This window comes from Protopterus annectens, chromosome 9.part0, assembly GCF_019279795.1.
Source record: "Protopterus annectens isolate FY-2018-M chromosome 9.part0, PAN1.0, whole genome shotgun sequence".
Classification (NCBI taxonomy): domain Eukaryota; kingdom Metazoa; phylum Chordata; order Ceratodontiformes; family Protopteridae; genus Protopterus; species Protopterus annectens.
The window spans coordinates 1,575,545,998-1,575,561,949 of record NC_056743.1 but is presented as its reverse complement, the minus strand read 5'-3'; the positions used below and the strand labels follow the sequence as shown (position 1 = coordinate 1,575,561,949).

At 36.5% G+C, this 15,952-nt stretch overlaps 1 protein-coding gene across 10 annotated transcripts in view; it reads left to right on the top strand.

Annotated features, from left to right (window-relative positions):
* Positions 1–15,952, top strand: part of LOC122812189 (adhesion G protein-coupled receptor L1-like) — a 3,245,860-nt gene that overhangs the window by 1,878,279 nt on the left and 1,351,629 nt on the right. For all 10 annotated transcript variants that reach the window (XM_044084524.1, XM_044084517.1, XM_044084518.1 and 7 more), the window contains one exon: positions 14,033–14,246. In XM_044084524.1, the coding sequence (XP_043940459.1) occupies positions 14,033–14,246 (214 nt within the window). The remainder of the gene's footprint in view (positions 1–14,032; positions 14,247–15,952) is intronic.

Sequence of the window (15,952 nt, the reverse complement as noted above, 5' to 3'; positions counted from 1 at the left end):
CAATTTGCCTCCCCTGCAGGTGGGTAACTCTGCTGTTGTCATAGCTTATTCCTCAGATCACTCATCTTTTACCCTGGATCCCTTCAGTGTTTCACCTACAGCCACTATGGACTGGGAGTTAGCCATATCTGGCTGTTGGGATCTCCTCATTGGCCAAGGGAGAAACACTCTTGTTTGACCTGGGATAAGGAACAGGGAAGATATCCATATTTGGTCAGAATGTTGTGCTCGTCCCTGGTGAAGCTGTTGTCATTAATAACACTGTTGGCAAAAAATAAACATTTACCTCTGTTGCTCAAATTTCCTTAGACAGGAGTAATTTTCTGTATCTGGCTCAGGGTTTAATTTAGGATGTTGATCCTGCTAATACTGTGGTTTCTGGTAAAAGAAAGAAGGATATTTCTTTTCCTGAAGAGATTAACGTTTCTAAATGTTTTGTCTGCAGGTTCTTTTGGTGAGGAAGAATCTGCTTTAAATAATTTAATTTCTTTAATTTTAAAAGTTATAACCCACTGTGAGCAGTGGGTGTGTAACTCATTTGATAACTTCTTCCAGGACTATGGGCACTGGTACTGTTTTGATGATGTTTGCCTGTTTGTCCTCTCACAACCTCCTAGATGATATGAAAATTCGATTTTAAATTCTCCTTTGGATAGAGAGTTTTTGGTTCCTCTGCTGCAAAGGTTAGAAAATATTGTGATGAAAGGCGTAAGTTGATACAAGTACTCTCAAAGACTCTTCATCCCTCAGTTTCCAAATTCGGTAGCTCTCAACCATTTTTGACAAATAAAAAATACATTTGAAATTATAAATAGATAAAAATAAAAATAAAAATAAAACAAAATAAAAAAATAGACAGTCTGAAAAAAATGTTGGCTTACAAACATTTAAGAAGAAAATTGCATGGGGGTCCCAAAAATAATTCAGGAACTCGTGCCAAACCAAGACTATCCCAACAAGTTAAAATGACTATTTAAGGAACCTTGTCCCCCCTCTACCTTCTCACTATGGCAGTCTGTTATACCTTCCAGAAGGTCTGAATCTCCAGTTTTCTCTTTGGAAACAGATAGTTTCAGATGAATGGGTTCTGAAGATCATTCATAAAGTTTTCAAATGGCAGTGGGTGGAAATCTCTCCTTTCCAGGGGGTAATTCCTCATCCACTAGAACAGATGTATCCCTATTCTCCAACACATGCTGTCCCGTGGAGTGATAAAACCAGTTTCTCCTTCCAAAGTTCAGGAACATTTTTAGTGCCAAAGAAAGAAAATGCTTGGAGACCAATTCTGTATCTTTCCTTCCTCAACCTTTGATATTGGCAAAGTTCAAAATAATGTCATTTCAAAACCTGTTACCTCTTCTTACTCATTTAATTCTCCTGACAACTCTAGAGTTAAAAGATGTTTCACCTCACATGCCTATTCATCCAAGTGTCAGGTGTTTCCAAAGGTTTTCTGTGTTTGCCAAAGCAAATTAAGAGTGTTTACAATGTGTCTAGCTCCAGTTATAGCTTATTGCAGGCTACAGGCTATTCACATTTTTACAGACAACTTTCTTGTCTTTGCATTGCCTTTTTCAAAATGTCAGGAATCTCTCATTTGGGTGAAAGATATCATTCACAAGCTGGGATGCCAAGACATCATTCAAAAGTATTTTTGACACTGTGACACAGGATTGGATTCTGTTCCTGGGATATCTGCTAGACACCTTGGTTCAAAGAGCCTTTCTTCCACAGGAAAGATCTATATCTATATCTATATCTGGATCTATTTCTAAAGTTTTTCACTCAGACTTTAGTCACTACGAGGGGATACCTCAGAATTGTGGGTGTCATGGCATCTACGACTCTCATGATACTTCTGGAAAGGTTCCACGTGCAAAAGATACAATGATATCTGAAGTCTCCTGGGTCCCAATAGCAACATCCTTTGTCTTTTCAAATCCCAATGCTGGGGGTTGTCAGAAGAGAAATCACTTGGTGAAGACAGCAAATTCTTCCTAAATTCAGGTCTCCCCTTCTTCATTCCTAATCCAAAGCAGTCAGTTACCACAGATGCCTCTTACTTTACTTGGGGAGCAGTTTTAGGAGGGCTAAAAGTGCAAGGTGAGTGAGACACCAAGGACAAATGCAAGCATATAACTATAAAAAAGATGCTCACCCTGATCAAGACACTCAACTCTCCAAATCATCTTTAGACCTCTTCAGGTTGTTACAGACAATAACACATTCATGTGGTACATCAACAAGCAAGGAAGAAACAGGTTGTACCCTCTTTGCAGACTAGCCGTGTTAGCTTAGGATATTACTTCACAGCACAATCTCACTCTACAGGCAACCTACATTCTGTCAGAGCAAAACTGTGTGGCAGACAAGCTGAGCAGGGCATGGGTAGACCTGCACAAATGGAAACTAGATTGTGGGGCTTTCCAAGATTTCATCCACCTGTGTGGAGTTCCTCAAGTAGACCTCTTTGCCTCCTCTCTGAGCAATCAGCTGGCAAGATTCTGATCCAGATCCTCATGCAAGAAGGCCTGGAAGACAGATGCCTTTTCCTTTCCTTCTACAGGGATGTTCTTGTATGTTTTTCCACCCTTTCCCCTGATATCCAGGGTACATATGAGGATTCAGAAGGAATCCCCCAAGATCAATGTGGTGACTCCATTCTGGCCCAGACAATAGTGGTTCACCCTTATTTTGGAAATGGTGAGGGGATATTAGCTCAAGCTTCTTCAAAGAATGAATCTACTCACGCAAGATCAGGGGTGTTTGTTACACCCTGACCCCAAACTTCAACTGACTACCTAAATGATAGGGTCTTAATTCCCTTTGGGAACCTGTTAACTGCAGATGTGCAACAGGTACTAATGGAAGCAAGAAAACCAGCTACTAGAAAGCTATATATTAGTAAATGGAAAAAGTTTTTTTGCTGGTGCTAACAACATAACCAGCTCCCATTCAGGGCTAGTGTTTCTCTATTGTGAGTTACTATCCTATTGCCTTTCTTACATTGCTATCAAGGTTCATTTATCAGCCATTTCAGTATGTGTTCCCAAGGATCTTCATTTTTCAATGCAATCTCATATTAAAATGTTATGTTTTAAAAATACCTTTGCATAAGAGGCCTCCAAGAAAGCCAGTGGCCCCTCTACCTTTGCATAAGAGGCCTCCAAGAAAGCCAGTGGCCCCTCAGTGAAGCTTAATTTTGTTTTAGAGAAGCTAACACTTGCTCCGTTTGAACCAGATCATCTGTCTGACCTGAGATTCTTAATATGGAAAACTGTTTTACTGATTTCTCTGACCTCTGTGAAAAATAGTATCTGACTTTTAGGCTTTTATGGTGACTCAACCCTATCTAATTTTCTACAGAGACAGGGTTTCTTTGAGAACTAATTTGTTTATGCGTTTAAGCGGTATTCCAATTTTCATTATGCTGAATTATCCATCTCCTTCTTTTCTTTCCTGAAACTAAAAATGAGGGAGAAAGAATATTCCATACTTTGGATGTCCACAAATAACTCGGGTAGTATCTAGACATAAATGAATCTTTCAGAACTTTAGATCAGTTGTTCATTTCATGTGAAGGTAAGAAGACAGGACAGCTAGTCTCAAAGCAGACTTTTTTCAAATGGTTGTTCCATGCTATTACCTTATGTAATACTCATCATAATAAAAACTATTCCAGGCAAAGTCAAGGCCAGCTAGATCAGGACCTTGGCCTCATCTATTGCTTTTTGGAAAGGGTTGGATTCTATAAATATTCTAGAAGCAGCAACTTGGTGCTCTATACATGCATTTATAAGGTATTGCAATCTTGATTCCTTCTCTAGGTGAAGATCTGGCTTTGCCAGGACCATTCTCCAGGGGCTCCTGGACCCTTCCCCTTCTACCTCCCAAATGTAGTTTATTTTTTTATTTTATTTATTTTTGTTAACCGGGTAATGTCTTACTGGGTACGGGGACCATTTTTAGCAGAGACCCGAAGAGAAAAGCTCCTGAACATACAGTAGAGAAAAAGTTAACAGTAGTGACAAAAATGTTAAACTAATAATATTTGTAATGTACAAACAGCATAGTAAATCTAAACTAGTAACAATATTAACAAAAAGCTAGTCAAGTTTCAGATGTTTAGCAGTTTAAAATAATAGTAAAAAATATGTTGATACAATTATCAAGGCCAAAAGCTATAAGTTTCCAGAAACAGTTTTATGATCTTGCAGAATTTGCAAGGAGACAATTTTAGGCTAACAGAGTCAGTCCAGGTTGTGACATTTCTTGAACCTAGGATGGAAGCAGTTTAGTTGTAAGCAGTTTAGCTGCTATCTGAAAGATAGTGTTGAAGCAACTTAGCAATGTGCAGATAACAGCAGTAGCTGTTTAGTATGAGCTAGCTTTGGGAGGGAGTGAGGGAGTAGTAAATGAGAGGCTTGTTTTTGTATAGTTAGCTATAGTAACCTACCTATATAGCTAAGACTACTGCACCACTGATCAGTATAATGAACGCAGTATAGGTGTGTAAGTAAACTTACCATAACAGTAGATGTTCAAATGATCACTGCTGTGGTAGCTGCGTCTTCCCTCCATCCTGCTTATTTTTTGTGCGTTGGTTATGCCAGGCTGTCGACACTTATTTTTTGTTGTTCTTAGTGATGTCTTTTCAGGATTCAGCCTCACTTTCGGTTAACATGAAAGCTGTGAAGGGGTTGGCACCCAAACCTGTCAGCTGTTCTTGAGTTGACTGATGGTTTGGGTGAGTGGAAGGCTCTCTGAAGCTTTGGAAGCTGTCAGGCTGTTAATTACTTGGCAGGATGTAACCCATATTGCTAAGGCTACTCATTTGATTTTTGAAATTTGTTTTTGGGTCATAGATGAGTTCACAGTAAGTATAGCTATCAGGCACCAGAGTCAGAAATTCAGTTTTCAATAATATGTGATTGAAGGAGATCTAGAATCTGCACTGATTTGCACCCCTTCCCCATAACCTAGGAGACCCGCAGAATATTACTTTCACTAGCTTTATTTTCTAAGTTACTGTACACTACAGTTTAGTTCCTGTACTGTGGTTACCATTTCTCCCACATCTGCTGTCCTTGGTATACCATAATATTGTCTCTGACAGACCCTGTCCCCACAACTGGAATAGGAAGTTTGTTTACATTATTTACTTCTGGGTTCTGACTCAGTATCTAACGTTTTAGGCCAGTTGAGGGATTAGCACCAACTATCGCAGTCTGTTTCTGGTTTATACAAGCAAACACTTCTTTCCTTTTATGTGTAAACTTGCAAACATGCTCTGATTTTGTTAGACTTGGCAGTGCCTGACAATCAATACAGCTGGTCTGCTTCAAAAAGAAAGAAAGAACGAAATAAGGAAAGAAAGAGAAAATAGGTACTTTCAATTTTATCTAAACAAACAAACATTGTTTTTTTCTAGTTGTCCTAGGTGGCTTTTCATTCTAAGCGTAATGTATCTGTATTTCTTTGCTAGGCTTAACCTTGCATTGGCATACTATTTTAGATTATTCATCAACATGGTGTTGATGTTGCACTTGCGAAAGGGTTACAGTTTTTGCCTGAAAGAATATACAAAATGCAGAGCTTCATTATCTCTTTTAATATTTATCCCAGCTGAGACAAGTGAGCTACACTTCCAGTGACTCTAATCAGAAAACTAATGCACTTAACTTATAGCAAACTAAATCTGAGTCCATGTAATCATGCTTAACTAATGCATGATAAACATTGCATTGTCCTTCACTGCTCCTGCTGGCAAATGATTTAAAGCTTAACCTGGGAAGGGAGGAAATGAGAGAGAAATTTCACAAAGGTAATGAAAATATACCATCTCAGGTGAGGCATTGTCCAGCAGGTCTTATTGCAACACCCTAAAGTCAAAAGACTTTGTGAATTCAGTCCACTGCAGTCAACTGAGGATATACAGTGGTTATAGTAGTAACCTAGCACAACCACGTTTCATTTACTTGTCCTATAATAAGGGATATTTCACAGAAAACTAACTTGGATTTAATTCTGCAGTAAAATGCGCATAGAATACACTTCCTGTGTTTTGCTGGATACTTTTCTTTCTCTCTTTAAGGATAACTATAATAGAATAAGAAAAATCTCTTTTCCATGTACTTATATATCTATATCTATATATATATATATATATATATGTGTGTGTGTGTGTGTGTGTGTGTGTGTGTGTGTGTGTGTGTGTGTGTGTGTGTGTGTGTGTCTGTCTCTGTGTGGGTATGGATAGCAGTGTGTTTGGTTCTGTGCCATTTGTAAGGCTGTCTATGTCAGGCTGAAGAAAACTATTTTTCTAGTTGCCTTTTATAGTCTGACCCTGATACAATTTATCAAAACATGTATGAATTTGGACAGCAATTGAAATAATAAGTTCAGCACCTGAGAAGTTCTTGACTGTATGACAGCTTTGTATTCTGGACATCAATAGCAGTTCATTTAAAAGGAGTAAAATCACAGCAAACTATAAAACTTAAATATTAAAAGTTCCATTTCTCCTTTTTTGTCAGCATAAGTACAAATCCTCTAAACTAAATGGGAGTTCAGACAAAGTATAATTTATGTTCTACTACACTCTGTATAACAAGATCCTTGAGTTGAATATATAACATCACTTGGAATGTTATCTAATATATTGAACAATGTACTGATGATTTTGAAGCTCTTATCTCATACTAGCATTTGGTTGTATTTTCAGAAAGCAAGATTAGTACAGCAGACATAATTTAATATATTTCCTCACCTGTTCTGCCTCATCATCTGTGGCTTCCTGTGTTTTCTTGCATATCTTTGTTATTTGTTTTGACCTTCTTGATCTTGTTACATGAGAGATGCTGGCTGACGTGGCACATTCTGTCAGTAACAAAATATTACGTGGAACAGTTAGTAGTGCTGTCCACTGTGATGCATTTCTTTTTCTGCTTTCTTATGGTGTGCAGTACATTGACATAGTGTTTATGATTTTGATGCTTAGACCACAATGTCATACTGCATTGCACAGTGTAGACAGTGTATGAGCAAAGGCCATGGCCTTCCCTCCCTTAGTAGTTAAACATGCTTTCTTCACTATGTATTATCGGGTTGTCGAGCTAACTGTAGTATCACTTAAGTGGTATAAGACAGAATTCCACACGTGGCTCTACAACATTCTCCGTCACCATTATAAAGCTGGGCAAATAAAACAACTATCAAGTTGATCTGTATATATATATTTTTGCTACTATTCGCAGATCTCATCAAGACATGTACATAGCTTCATTTATTAGGTCTATGCTACATTAAACAATAATGTAAAACAGCAACACAGCATCAGCTAGAAATGTGTAAATGACTGGATGACCTGCTGATGCTGTCAAAAATATGGGTTCTGTTCATAATTATATGTAGTGGAATCATTCTGGTACCCTATAGAATGATTATATGTAATGGAACTATTCAGGTACTCCATAGAATGGTTATATGTAACAGAACCATTCTGGTACTCCATAGAATGGTTATATGTAACAGAACCATTCTGGTACTCCATAGAATGGTTATACATAATGGAACCATTCTGGTCTTCATAGAATGGTATATGTAATGGAACCATTCTGGTACTCCATAGAATGCTTATATGTAAAGGAACCATTGGAACCATTCTGATACTCCATAGAATGGTTATATGTAACAGAACAATTCAGGTACTCCATAGAATGGTTATATGTAACAGAACCATTTTGGTACTCCATAGAATGGTTATATGTAACAGAACCATTCGGGTAATCCATAGAATGGTTATATGTAACAGAACCATTCTGGTACTCCATAGAATGGTTATATGTAACAGAACCATTCGGGTAATCCATAGAATGGTTATATGTAACAGAACCATTCTGGTACTCCATAGAATGGTTATATGTAACAGAACCATTCGGGTAATCCATAGAATGGTTATATGTAACAGAACCATTCTGGTACTCCATAGAATGGTTATACATAATGGAACCATTCTGGTACTCCATAGAATGGTTATATGTAACAGAACCATTCTGGTACTCCATAGAATGGTTATACATAATGGAACCATTCTGGTCTTCATAGAATGGTATATGTAATGGAACCATTGGAACCATTCTGATACTCCATAGAATGGTTATATGTAACAGAACAATTCAGGTACTCCATAGAATGGTTATATGTAACAGAACCATTCGGGTAATCCATAGAATGGTTATATGTAACAGAACCATTCTGGTACTCCATAGAATGGTTATACATAATGGAACCATTCTGGTACTCCATAGAATGGTTATATGTAATGGAACCATTCACTTATTCCATAGAATGGTCATATGTAACAGAACCATTCAGGTAATCCATAGAATGGTTATATGTAACAGAACCATTCTGGTACTCCATAGAATGGTTATACGTAATGGAACCATTCTGGTACTCCATAGAATGGTTATATGTAACAGAGCCATTCCGGTACTCCATAGAGTATACCAAAGTCCTTTGTGTTTCATAAATTATGTTACACAGTGGGTAAGTAATTGTGCACAGTCTTACCACATTGCCTAGAACAGTAATCCATGTGTGGATTATATGAACATATGAACATGCTCAATTACATATGATAACAGAAAACAGCACCTTTAAAGTACTAGTTAATCCCAATTTGTAAGATATGGGACTGCAGATATATGCAGTTTAAAGGTATTGTACATAACAGTACAATACACACACAGACACACAAACTCCTTTTCATAGCAGACAGATGTCTGGAGTTCCCTGTCATACAGACAAGCCTGCTATCAAAACCATATATTATCCTCCTCCCACACAGTCGTCTTGCCGAGTTCTCACACACTAGATCCCCTTTTCAATATTAGGAGAATAACTCTTGCTCCACCATCTTGTTTTCAGACAATGGATTTTTTTATGAATTACAGTCCGCCATGTTAGAGAAGCACAGGAGGAAAGTTCACTTAGCAGAGGCATAGCTAAGGAGGGGTGAAGGAGGCAGCCTCCCCAGGTACAAGAAGTTAGGGAGTGTAATTAGTTGATGTGGATTGGTCAGCAGTGCAGTACTGGCATTCATTTATGGTACAGATGCTGCGTTTGTGGTCATGGCTGAAGTGTTGCATCTCTTCACATAAGTTGTGGTATGCTGATTGCCACAGTTTTAAAAGAAGAAAGAGTTTTCTTTTTCTTTTTTTTTTTTTTGCTTCTCAAGCCTGGAAATAGAGAAGACAGAATAATGGACTTAGATTACTGAGGATTGCTAGATTCCAGACTTTTTTTTGGTCCTCATCTTAGTATACCCTCATCAATTTTGCTTTATGAAACATAGGGCCAGCCTCTTTAATCTTGCTAATTTCTTTGAAAAAGTAACTGAAGCAGTGAATGGTGATTATTCAGTGTATACAACGTATCTAGACCTGGCCAAGGCCTTTGACATTATTCCCCATGCAGGCATTATAGACAGACTTGTAAATCTGAATGTAAATCCTTTTATTATGTGAAGTATAGCTAAATGATCACCTGACAGGACCGATGTGAGTAGAATAACAGGTGTGACTTCTGAATGCAAAAAAGGTTTCGAGTGGTGTATTACAGGGCTCAGTTCTGGGCTCTCACCTATTTGGCATATATTTGTCAAAACTTCAGGTTAGCACTTCTGGCCCTATGATTAAATAAGTTTGCAAATGGCTGTAAATTGGCTGTCGTTATTCGATTTTCAACTGACTCATAATTGCTCAAACACAGTTTAGCCCATGTTAACAATTAGTGCAAGGATAATAGTTTCAATTTAAATGTAAAAGAATGTAGCATAGTTCATTTTAGTAAACAAAACAATTAAACTTACTGTATAGGAGGTGCACCCCTTCCGTCAGATTCTGTTGTAAGGGATCTGGACACTCTTGTTGCTAATTCCTTATCATTTTACTATCATGTCTCACCTCTGTTGTTCAGAAAACCTTTTATCTGGCCCATCTAATTTCCAAAGGTATCTTTACTAGATCCCAAGAAATTTTAATTCCCTTCTACTCATATCTTATCAGACCCATTATTGAATGTAATATACCTTTAGGCATGTATTTATGTAAACATGTCATACAACTTGAGAGGCCACAGAGATTCATAACTAAAAAGGTTATTTGCCTCAAAATTTTTAGTTACTAGGAGAGACTGGCAGAACTTTCTCTATACTCAGTCTCTTACAGACTCCCCAATGGAGATGTGTCTAGCCTTTCATGACAGGAAAGATCCAAATCTGTTTGATCTCCTATTCCTTCACAGAATTAGCTGTAAATCAAATACTTAGTTAAAGGAACTAAACCATCATCAGCAGATAAATAAAACATGTTGGCATGACAGATTCATATCCCAATGTACCCCTCACTTCTGGAATAAACTTCCACTACATGTCAAACAGAGTAGCACCCTTGCCACCTTCAAAGTAAACTTATATAATTTGATGGGCAGCCTCACATTCTCTCATGGCTTGTCTTGTCTTGCCCTTCTTGAAGCTAAAGGGAACAACTGAATTTTTTTTTTGGCTAAGATTGAAAGAGGCTTTAGAATGATTGCCTAGTACTTACCTATGAATCTATGAGGGGCCCAGATCAAGGAATGGCACGGGTGCCTGATAAGCAAGATACAGCTCTACCCTTCTGCATGGACTACCTCTGCTGTATTGCGGGCAGCAGCTGTTTGGCTACAGATTGGCAATAAATTGGGCATCTGATGATAAGTAAAATAAGATGCCAAAGTGTTTGTATATATCTTATATACATATACATTATCTATCTATCTATCTATCTATCTATCTATCTATCTATCTATCTATCTATCTATCTATCTATCTATGTATCCATCTATCTATCTATCTATCTATCTATCTATCTATCTATCTATCTATCTATCTCTGTCTGTCTATCTATCTGTCTCTGTCTGTCTGTCTATCTATCTGTCTCTGTCTGTCTGTCTGTCTGTCTATCTATCTATCTATCTATCTATATATCTATCTATCTATCTATTTATCTATCTACCTGTCTTTATGTAGAGCCATTGCTATTTTACGACCAATGTGTAGTGTTGCTGTTTTAAGACTATAACATCTAGCATAATGCATTGCCTTTCTCAGCCTGGAATAGTTGGGTATGAGATGATAGCATGTTAACATTGTTTCTAATGTGCTGTTATATGCTTTTGAATAAAAGTTATCTGTTTATTCAGATGAGTGAAGAATCCTGACATTTTTACAGCTATCAATGAAAATTCCTTTTTATCCATAGGTGAGAATCTTGACAGGTCATCAGAGTGCTTAGTCCACCATTTTATACTGTATGTGGTGCACTATTCTTTATGACTAGTGATGTTTTGTACATTGGTGTTAAGGACCACAACCCATTTATGTGAATCACATTCCTGAATAGCAGTATGTATATTAAATATCACTTATAAGTATCTGTGCACTATTTTTGTGAACCCCAGTGCCCATCTACTGCTGTGATGAATGATTACAGCATAACAGGTTTAATTACTGCACTTTACTAAAGTACAAAATGTTACCTGTTGATTAAGTCATACTTATTACCTGTTACAGATTTAGTATGCAATGGGTCATTTTGACCAAGCACTCAGGATCCAGATGTGATCATAGTAATGTCTTATAATCCTTCTAGAAGGAGAGCTGCTGATAAAACAAAACAATGTCAGCAACTGCAGGATTTACAGCATGGCCTGGTTGTTTTGTTGAGGCATTACTGAGTGGCACTGGTGCTGTTTATGGTTTCTTATGCAAACAGTATCATGAAAAAAATGACACGTCAGCATGAAAAATGCATCTTTATTTTCAAGGTATAAACATATATATTTTTCTTTAGAAGCTAGTCCGAGTATAGTTAGATAGAAATGGATGTGCAAGCACTGATATGGACAACATTTTAGGGAATGTTGAACTTTTCATAGATTTATTTTGGAAGGAGGTAGTGGTATTTTTGTTATATTTAAATCAGTGAGGAGTTTAAGCCTGTGACCCAAAGAAGTAGATTAACATAAGAAATGCTTTCTTTTCCATTAGTACAGACATAGTGGGAAAAGGTTAATTAGGAACTACTCATTGACTCATTTCCACATCACAGATGGCATATTCTCTAGAATTAACAGTTTTACTTTCATTACATAAAAAAGGTTAACTGTCCACTTGTGGCAAGTGAGTTGATGATCAATTTATAACTGTGTACCACTAGCAGTAGAGAAACAGATGAAGTAGCTTTTTGTTATTATAGATTTAATAACTGCCAGGCCCATGAAACAAAGTTACTAAATTTCTAGTAATAAAAAAATAAAAATAAAAAACACTAGTTTCTTTGTTTTTTTATTTTTTTCCCTCAGTATTCATAGTGGTGAAGTTGGAACTAAACAGATTCCTGCACTTGTTCATTTTTTTTAAATTTCTAGTAATTTAAATTTCTAGTAATGTAACATGTGCAACACAAACTGCAGCAGGGCTTGTCACCCAGCCGTGTAAACCTTGGCTCAAAATGATTGTCATTATTGAAGTGACACCCTGACCCCATGTGCAAAATCAGAGAAGAGGTTATAGATGGATGGATGAGTTACAATAAATTTTTAGACTGATAAAGTGATTTTTTTTGATTAACTGAAATAACTGTATCAAATACTTACAGCATGCAGCATTGATTTAAATAGTTTGCCAAGAGCTGAGTTACAAAAATTCATGTTATACTGCAACATATAAGTGTGAACTTGAAAGTGGAGTCAGCAAACAAATGCCACAGACTTGATATATGGCAAGGTATATAGCCTACTATATTATTATGCAAGGAATATCACACCTTTGTGGAGGTATGGACTTGTAGTACATGCCTGCTTTTCTATTTCTGCTTGGGAAGTAGGTGATGTACTATGTCTTTCAGCCATAAATTATTCCCACATGATACTACACTTTACTATGTAGCAAAAAAAAAATAACGGAGCCCAACTGCTACCTACGAGAAAATAAATGCAATCATTGAGCTTAAACTGTACTTTTGTAGATTTTTTAGCCACTGTCCTGTACATCCTAATAAATCTTTACATTTCTTAGAATATAACATGCCAAACTGCCAACTTGTTAATCTTCTAAGTCTCTTGTAATCTAATAAAATAATCCTGCAATGCATTGACTTTATTATTTTTGTTAGTACCCTGCATCAAAATGTTTTGCAAACTAATTTAAGATGCTTTCTTAAAATTTTGAAAAATGAAGAGATAATGTTGTGCTGTTTAATTGTATTGCTAGCTGCACTTAATTTCTGATAACTTTGCACCCAATAATGTTTTAGATTTTGCTCACCTATATGTGCATGCCACATTGTTTTAGCAAAATTGAGTTTGTAAGAAAAGAAAATAATAAATGATATCCATGAGTGTGCGGCAGAGAGAATAATAACTGTACAATATGTTATGGATTATTACTGTATGCTAATAATGCTCAGAAAATTGTTTTGCTGACAGGCATTCAAAGAACACTTGCAGTCATCAGTTAGTGGTTGTTGAACACAAATTATAATCGGACCTCTCCCTAAAATATACTGGTTGACTGGTTATATTAACATGTCCAGATAAACATATTGTCTTTACTTTTGTTCTTCATGGCTGAAAATGGTCCATGAACCTGCTCACTGACCTGGTTAACAAATAGTTAGTGACAGTAATTAAGATAATTAATTTGTTTATATATTTGCTGTAAAGTCGAAATGAATAAAATGCATTTAGAAATATGATTAAAATTGAGCCTCCTAATAATTCTAAATAAAACCTGTCCTTCCTAATCTATATGCATGATTGTTGGATGGGCGCATGTAGTACTTTGGTAAACCATGGTTTTCTTTTCTTATTTGTTTTTCTGTTGATAACAATTGATGGAAAGGTACTGAATGACTTGGCACTAATTCCATTTCCACTTCAATAAATACCAATTTTAAAGGATCATTTTCTTTCACTTCTTTTTCAGGTTTGAGCAGGGCTGCTCGGCCTTTTGGCCTGCTGCGTCGGGAGTTGTCTTGTGAAGGCTATCCTATCGAACTGAGATGTCCAGGAAGTGATGTCATTATGATTGAGAATGCCAACTATGGAAGGACAGATGACAAGATCTGCGATGCTGACCCCTTTCAAATGGAGAATGTACAATGTTACCTTCCTGACACCTTTAAAATCATGTCTCAGAGGTAAGGGATTTTTATTAGAAAGTGAAGGGAAGGAAGTGTTGAACTCTGCTTTACAGTAAACTCTCAGTTAACTGGCTCTCTTGGGGATTGGTAGATGCTGGATAACTATAGTTTCTGGTTGCTTGAGAGTTACTATTAAAAATAAGCCTGACTAATACTGTACCCTATACTATACCATGTCATACCATAAACACTGTATTGATTAGATTTTCATATTGAAATACAATATTTAAAAGCCTAGCTTGGAGGGGGCAGAAAGTGTAGCACATGAAAATTTAATTGAATTGTTCATACTGTGCTTGCATTTCTTTGATTTTTTTTTTGACGGTTGCTTGAGGTTACTGTATATATCTCTTATTTGAAAACTAGATACAATACCTAGAATTTCTTCATTTATCTTGATTTGTTTGGAATCCAAATATTTCTTCAGCAGACCCTGGTTGTAGTGTCGTTGTATTGATTTTAAGGTTTTACTTAAAATGCTCAGTCATTAGCAGATATGAAATATCATAGCCCACTGCTGATAATTTATTAATTAAAAGGTGATATTTGATATTACAGATCCATTCAGGTGAGAGCTATTTGTTCTGTACTGGATCAGTCCAGTTGATCCACAGATCCAGTGAGTTAAATTTGAATCTAACATCCACTGTCTTTGGTTATGATCTCTAAAACTGTGAAGGTAGATAAACTCACTGATTTCTAGAATTTTACTCAAACAAGCAGCTTCCGTCTTGTTGCATTTTTGCCTCTGGAAGATTATTTAGTGGTCTGAAGAAGTCTTGTTATATTTTAATGGATACCAAAGGGCCAGACAGAAGATTAAAACAACATTTTGTTGGAGTATTCTTTATTGCTGTTTTTGTAGTTTTATAAATCATTTGTTATAATTTTGAAGTAGATGACAGCCACTAAGTGATTTTTTTTCAGTTGAGAAGAACCACAAATGGCACTTCATGTGTGATAATGTTAGAGTGTGACAGTAACTTCTATGAGTGAGAAAAGTTTTAGTTCTGTAGAATGAGACAGTAGTTGAGACACAGAGAGCTGGCTTCACATGATTTTGTTACCTCTGTATAAGGAAGATATCCTTCCTTAAGATAAGGAAGATGACATGCAGGATGACAATCCACAATGGAGGTGATAAACAGTTTGGTTAATAACAGCAATAAAGTGATACTAGTTACTTTTGATAATCCTTCATAAAAACATCCATCACTACTGCTGTTTACGTTTTGTACAGTACTATTCCCTGTGCACATTCTAAAGCAAAATAATGCTAGCATTGCTGCTGGAAGAGTCAAAGACCATTAACAGAAACTGCTAATGGTCCTATAAATCATTTTTAACAGTTTGTACTTACATGCAATTAGAAATTCTTTATCAAAATGTTATTTTACTCAGTTTCTTGAATGTGCACACTGTTTCCGGTGAGCAGCACACTAGTGAGGAATTGCACACTCTTCGTTGCTTGTATACTGTTAGTGTCTTAGATAATTAGTTTAGAGAACTAGTTCATATAAAGCAACAATTGATGAGTGGCCTGTATGAGTGATAACTGCGATTTGCTTGTTTCTATTCTATTTAGATTTGTATTTCCTTTATTATTGCCTGCATCTGCTTTCCTTAGCTGTTATCTATATGTTAAAAATATATCCACCTGCTTTGCAGCATACTTTCTATGAAAATTCTTTGTGCCCTTTTAC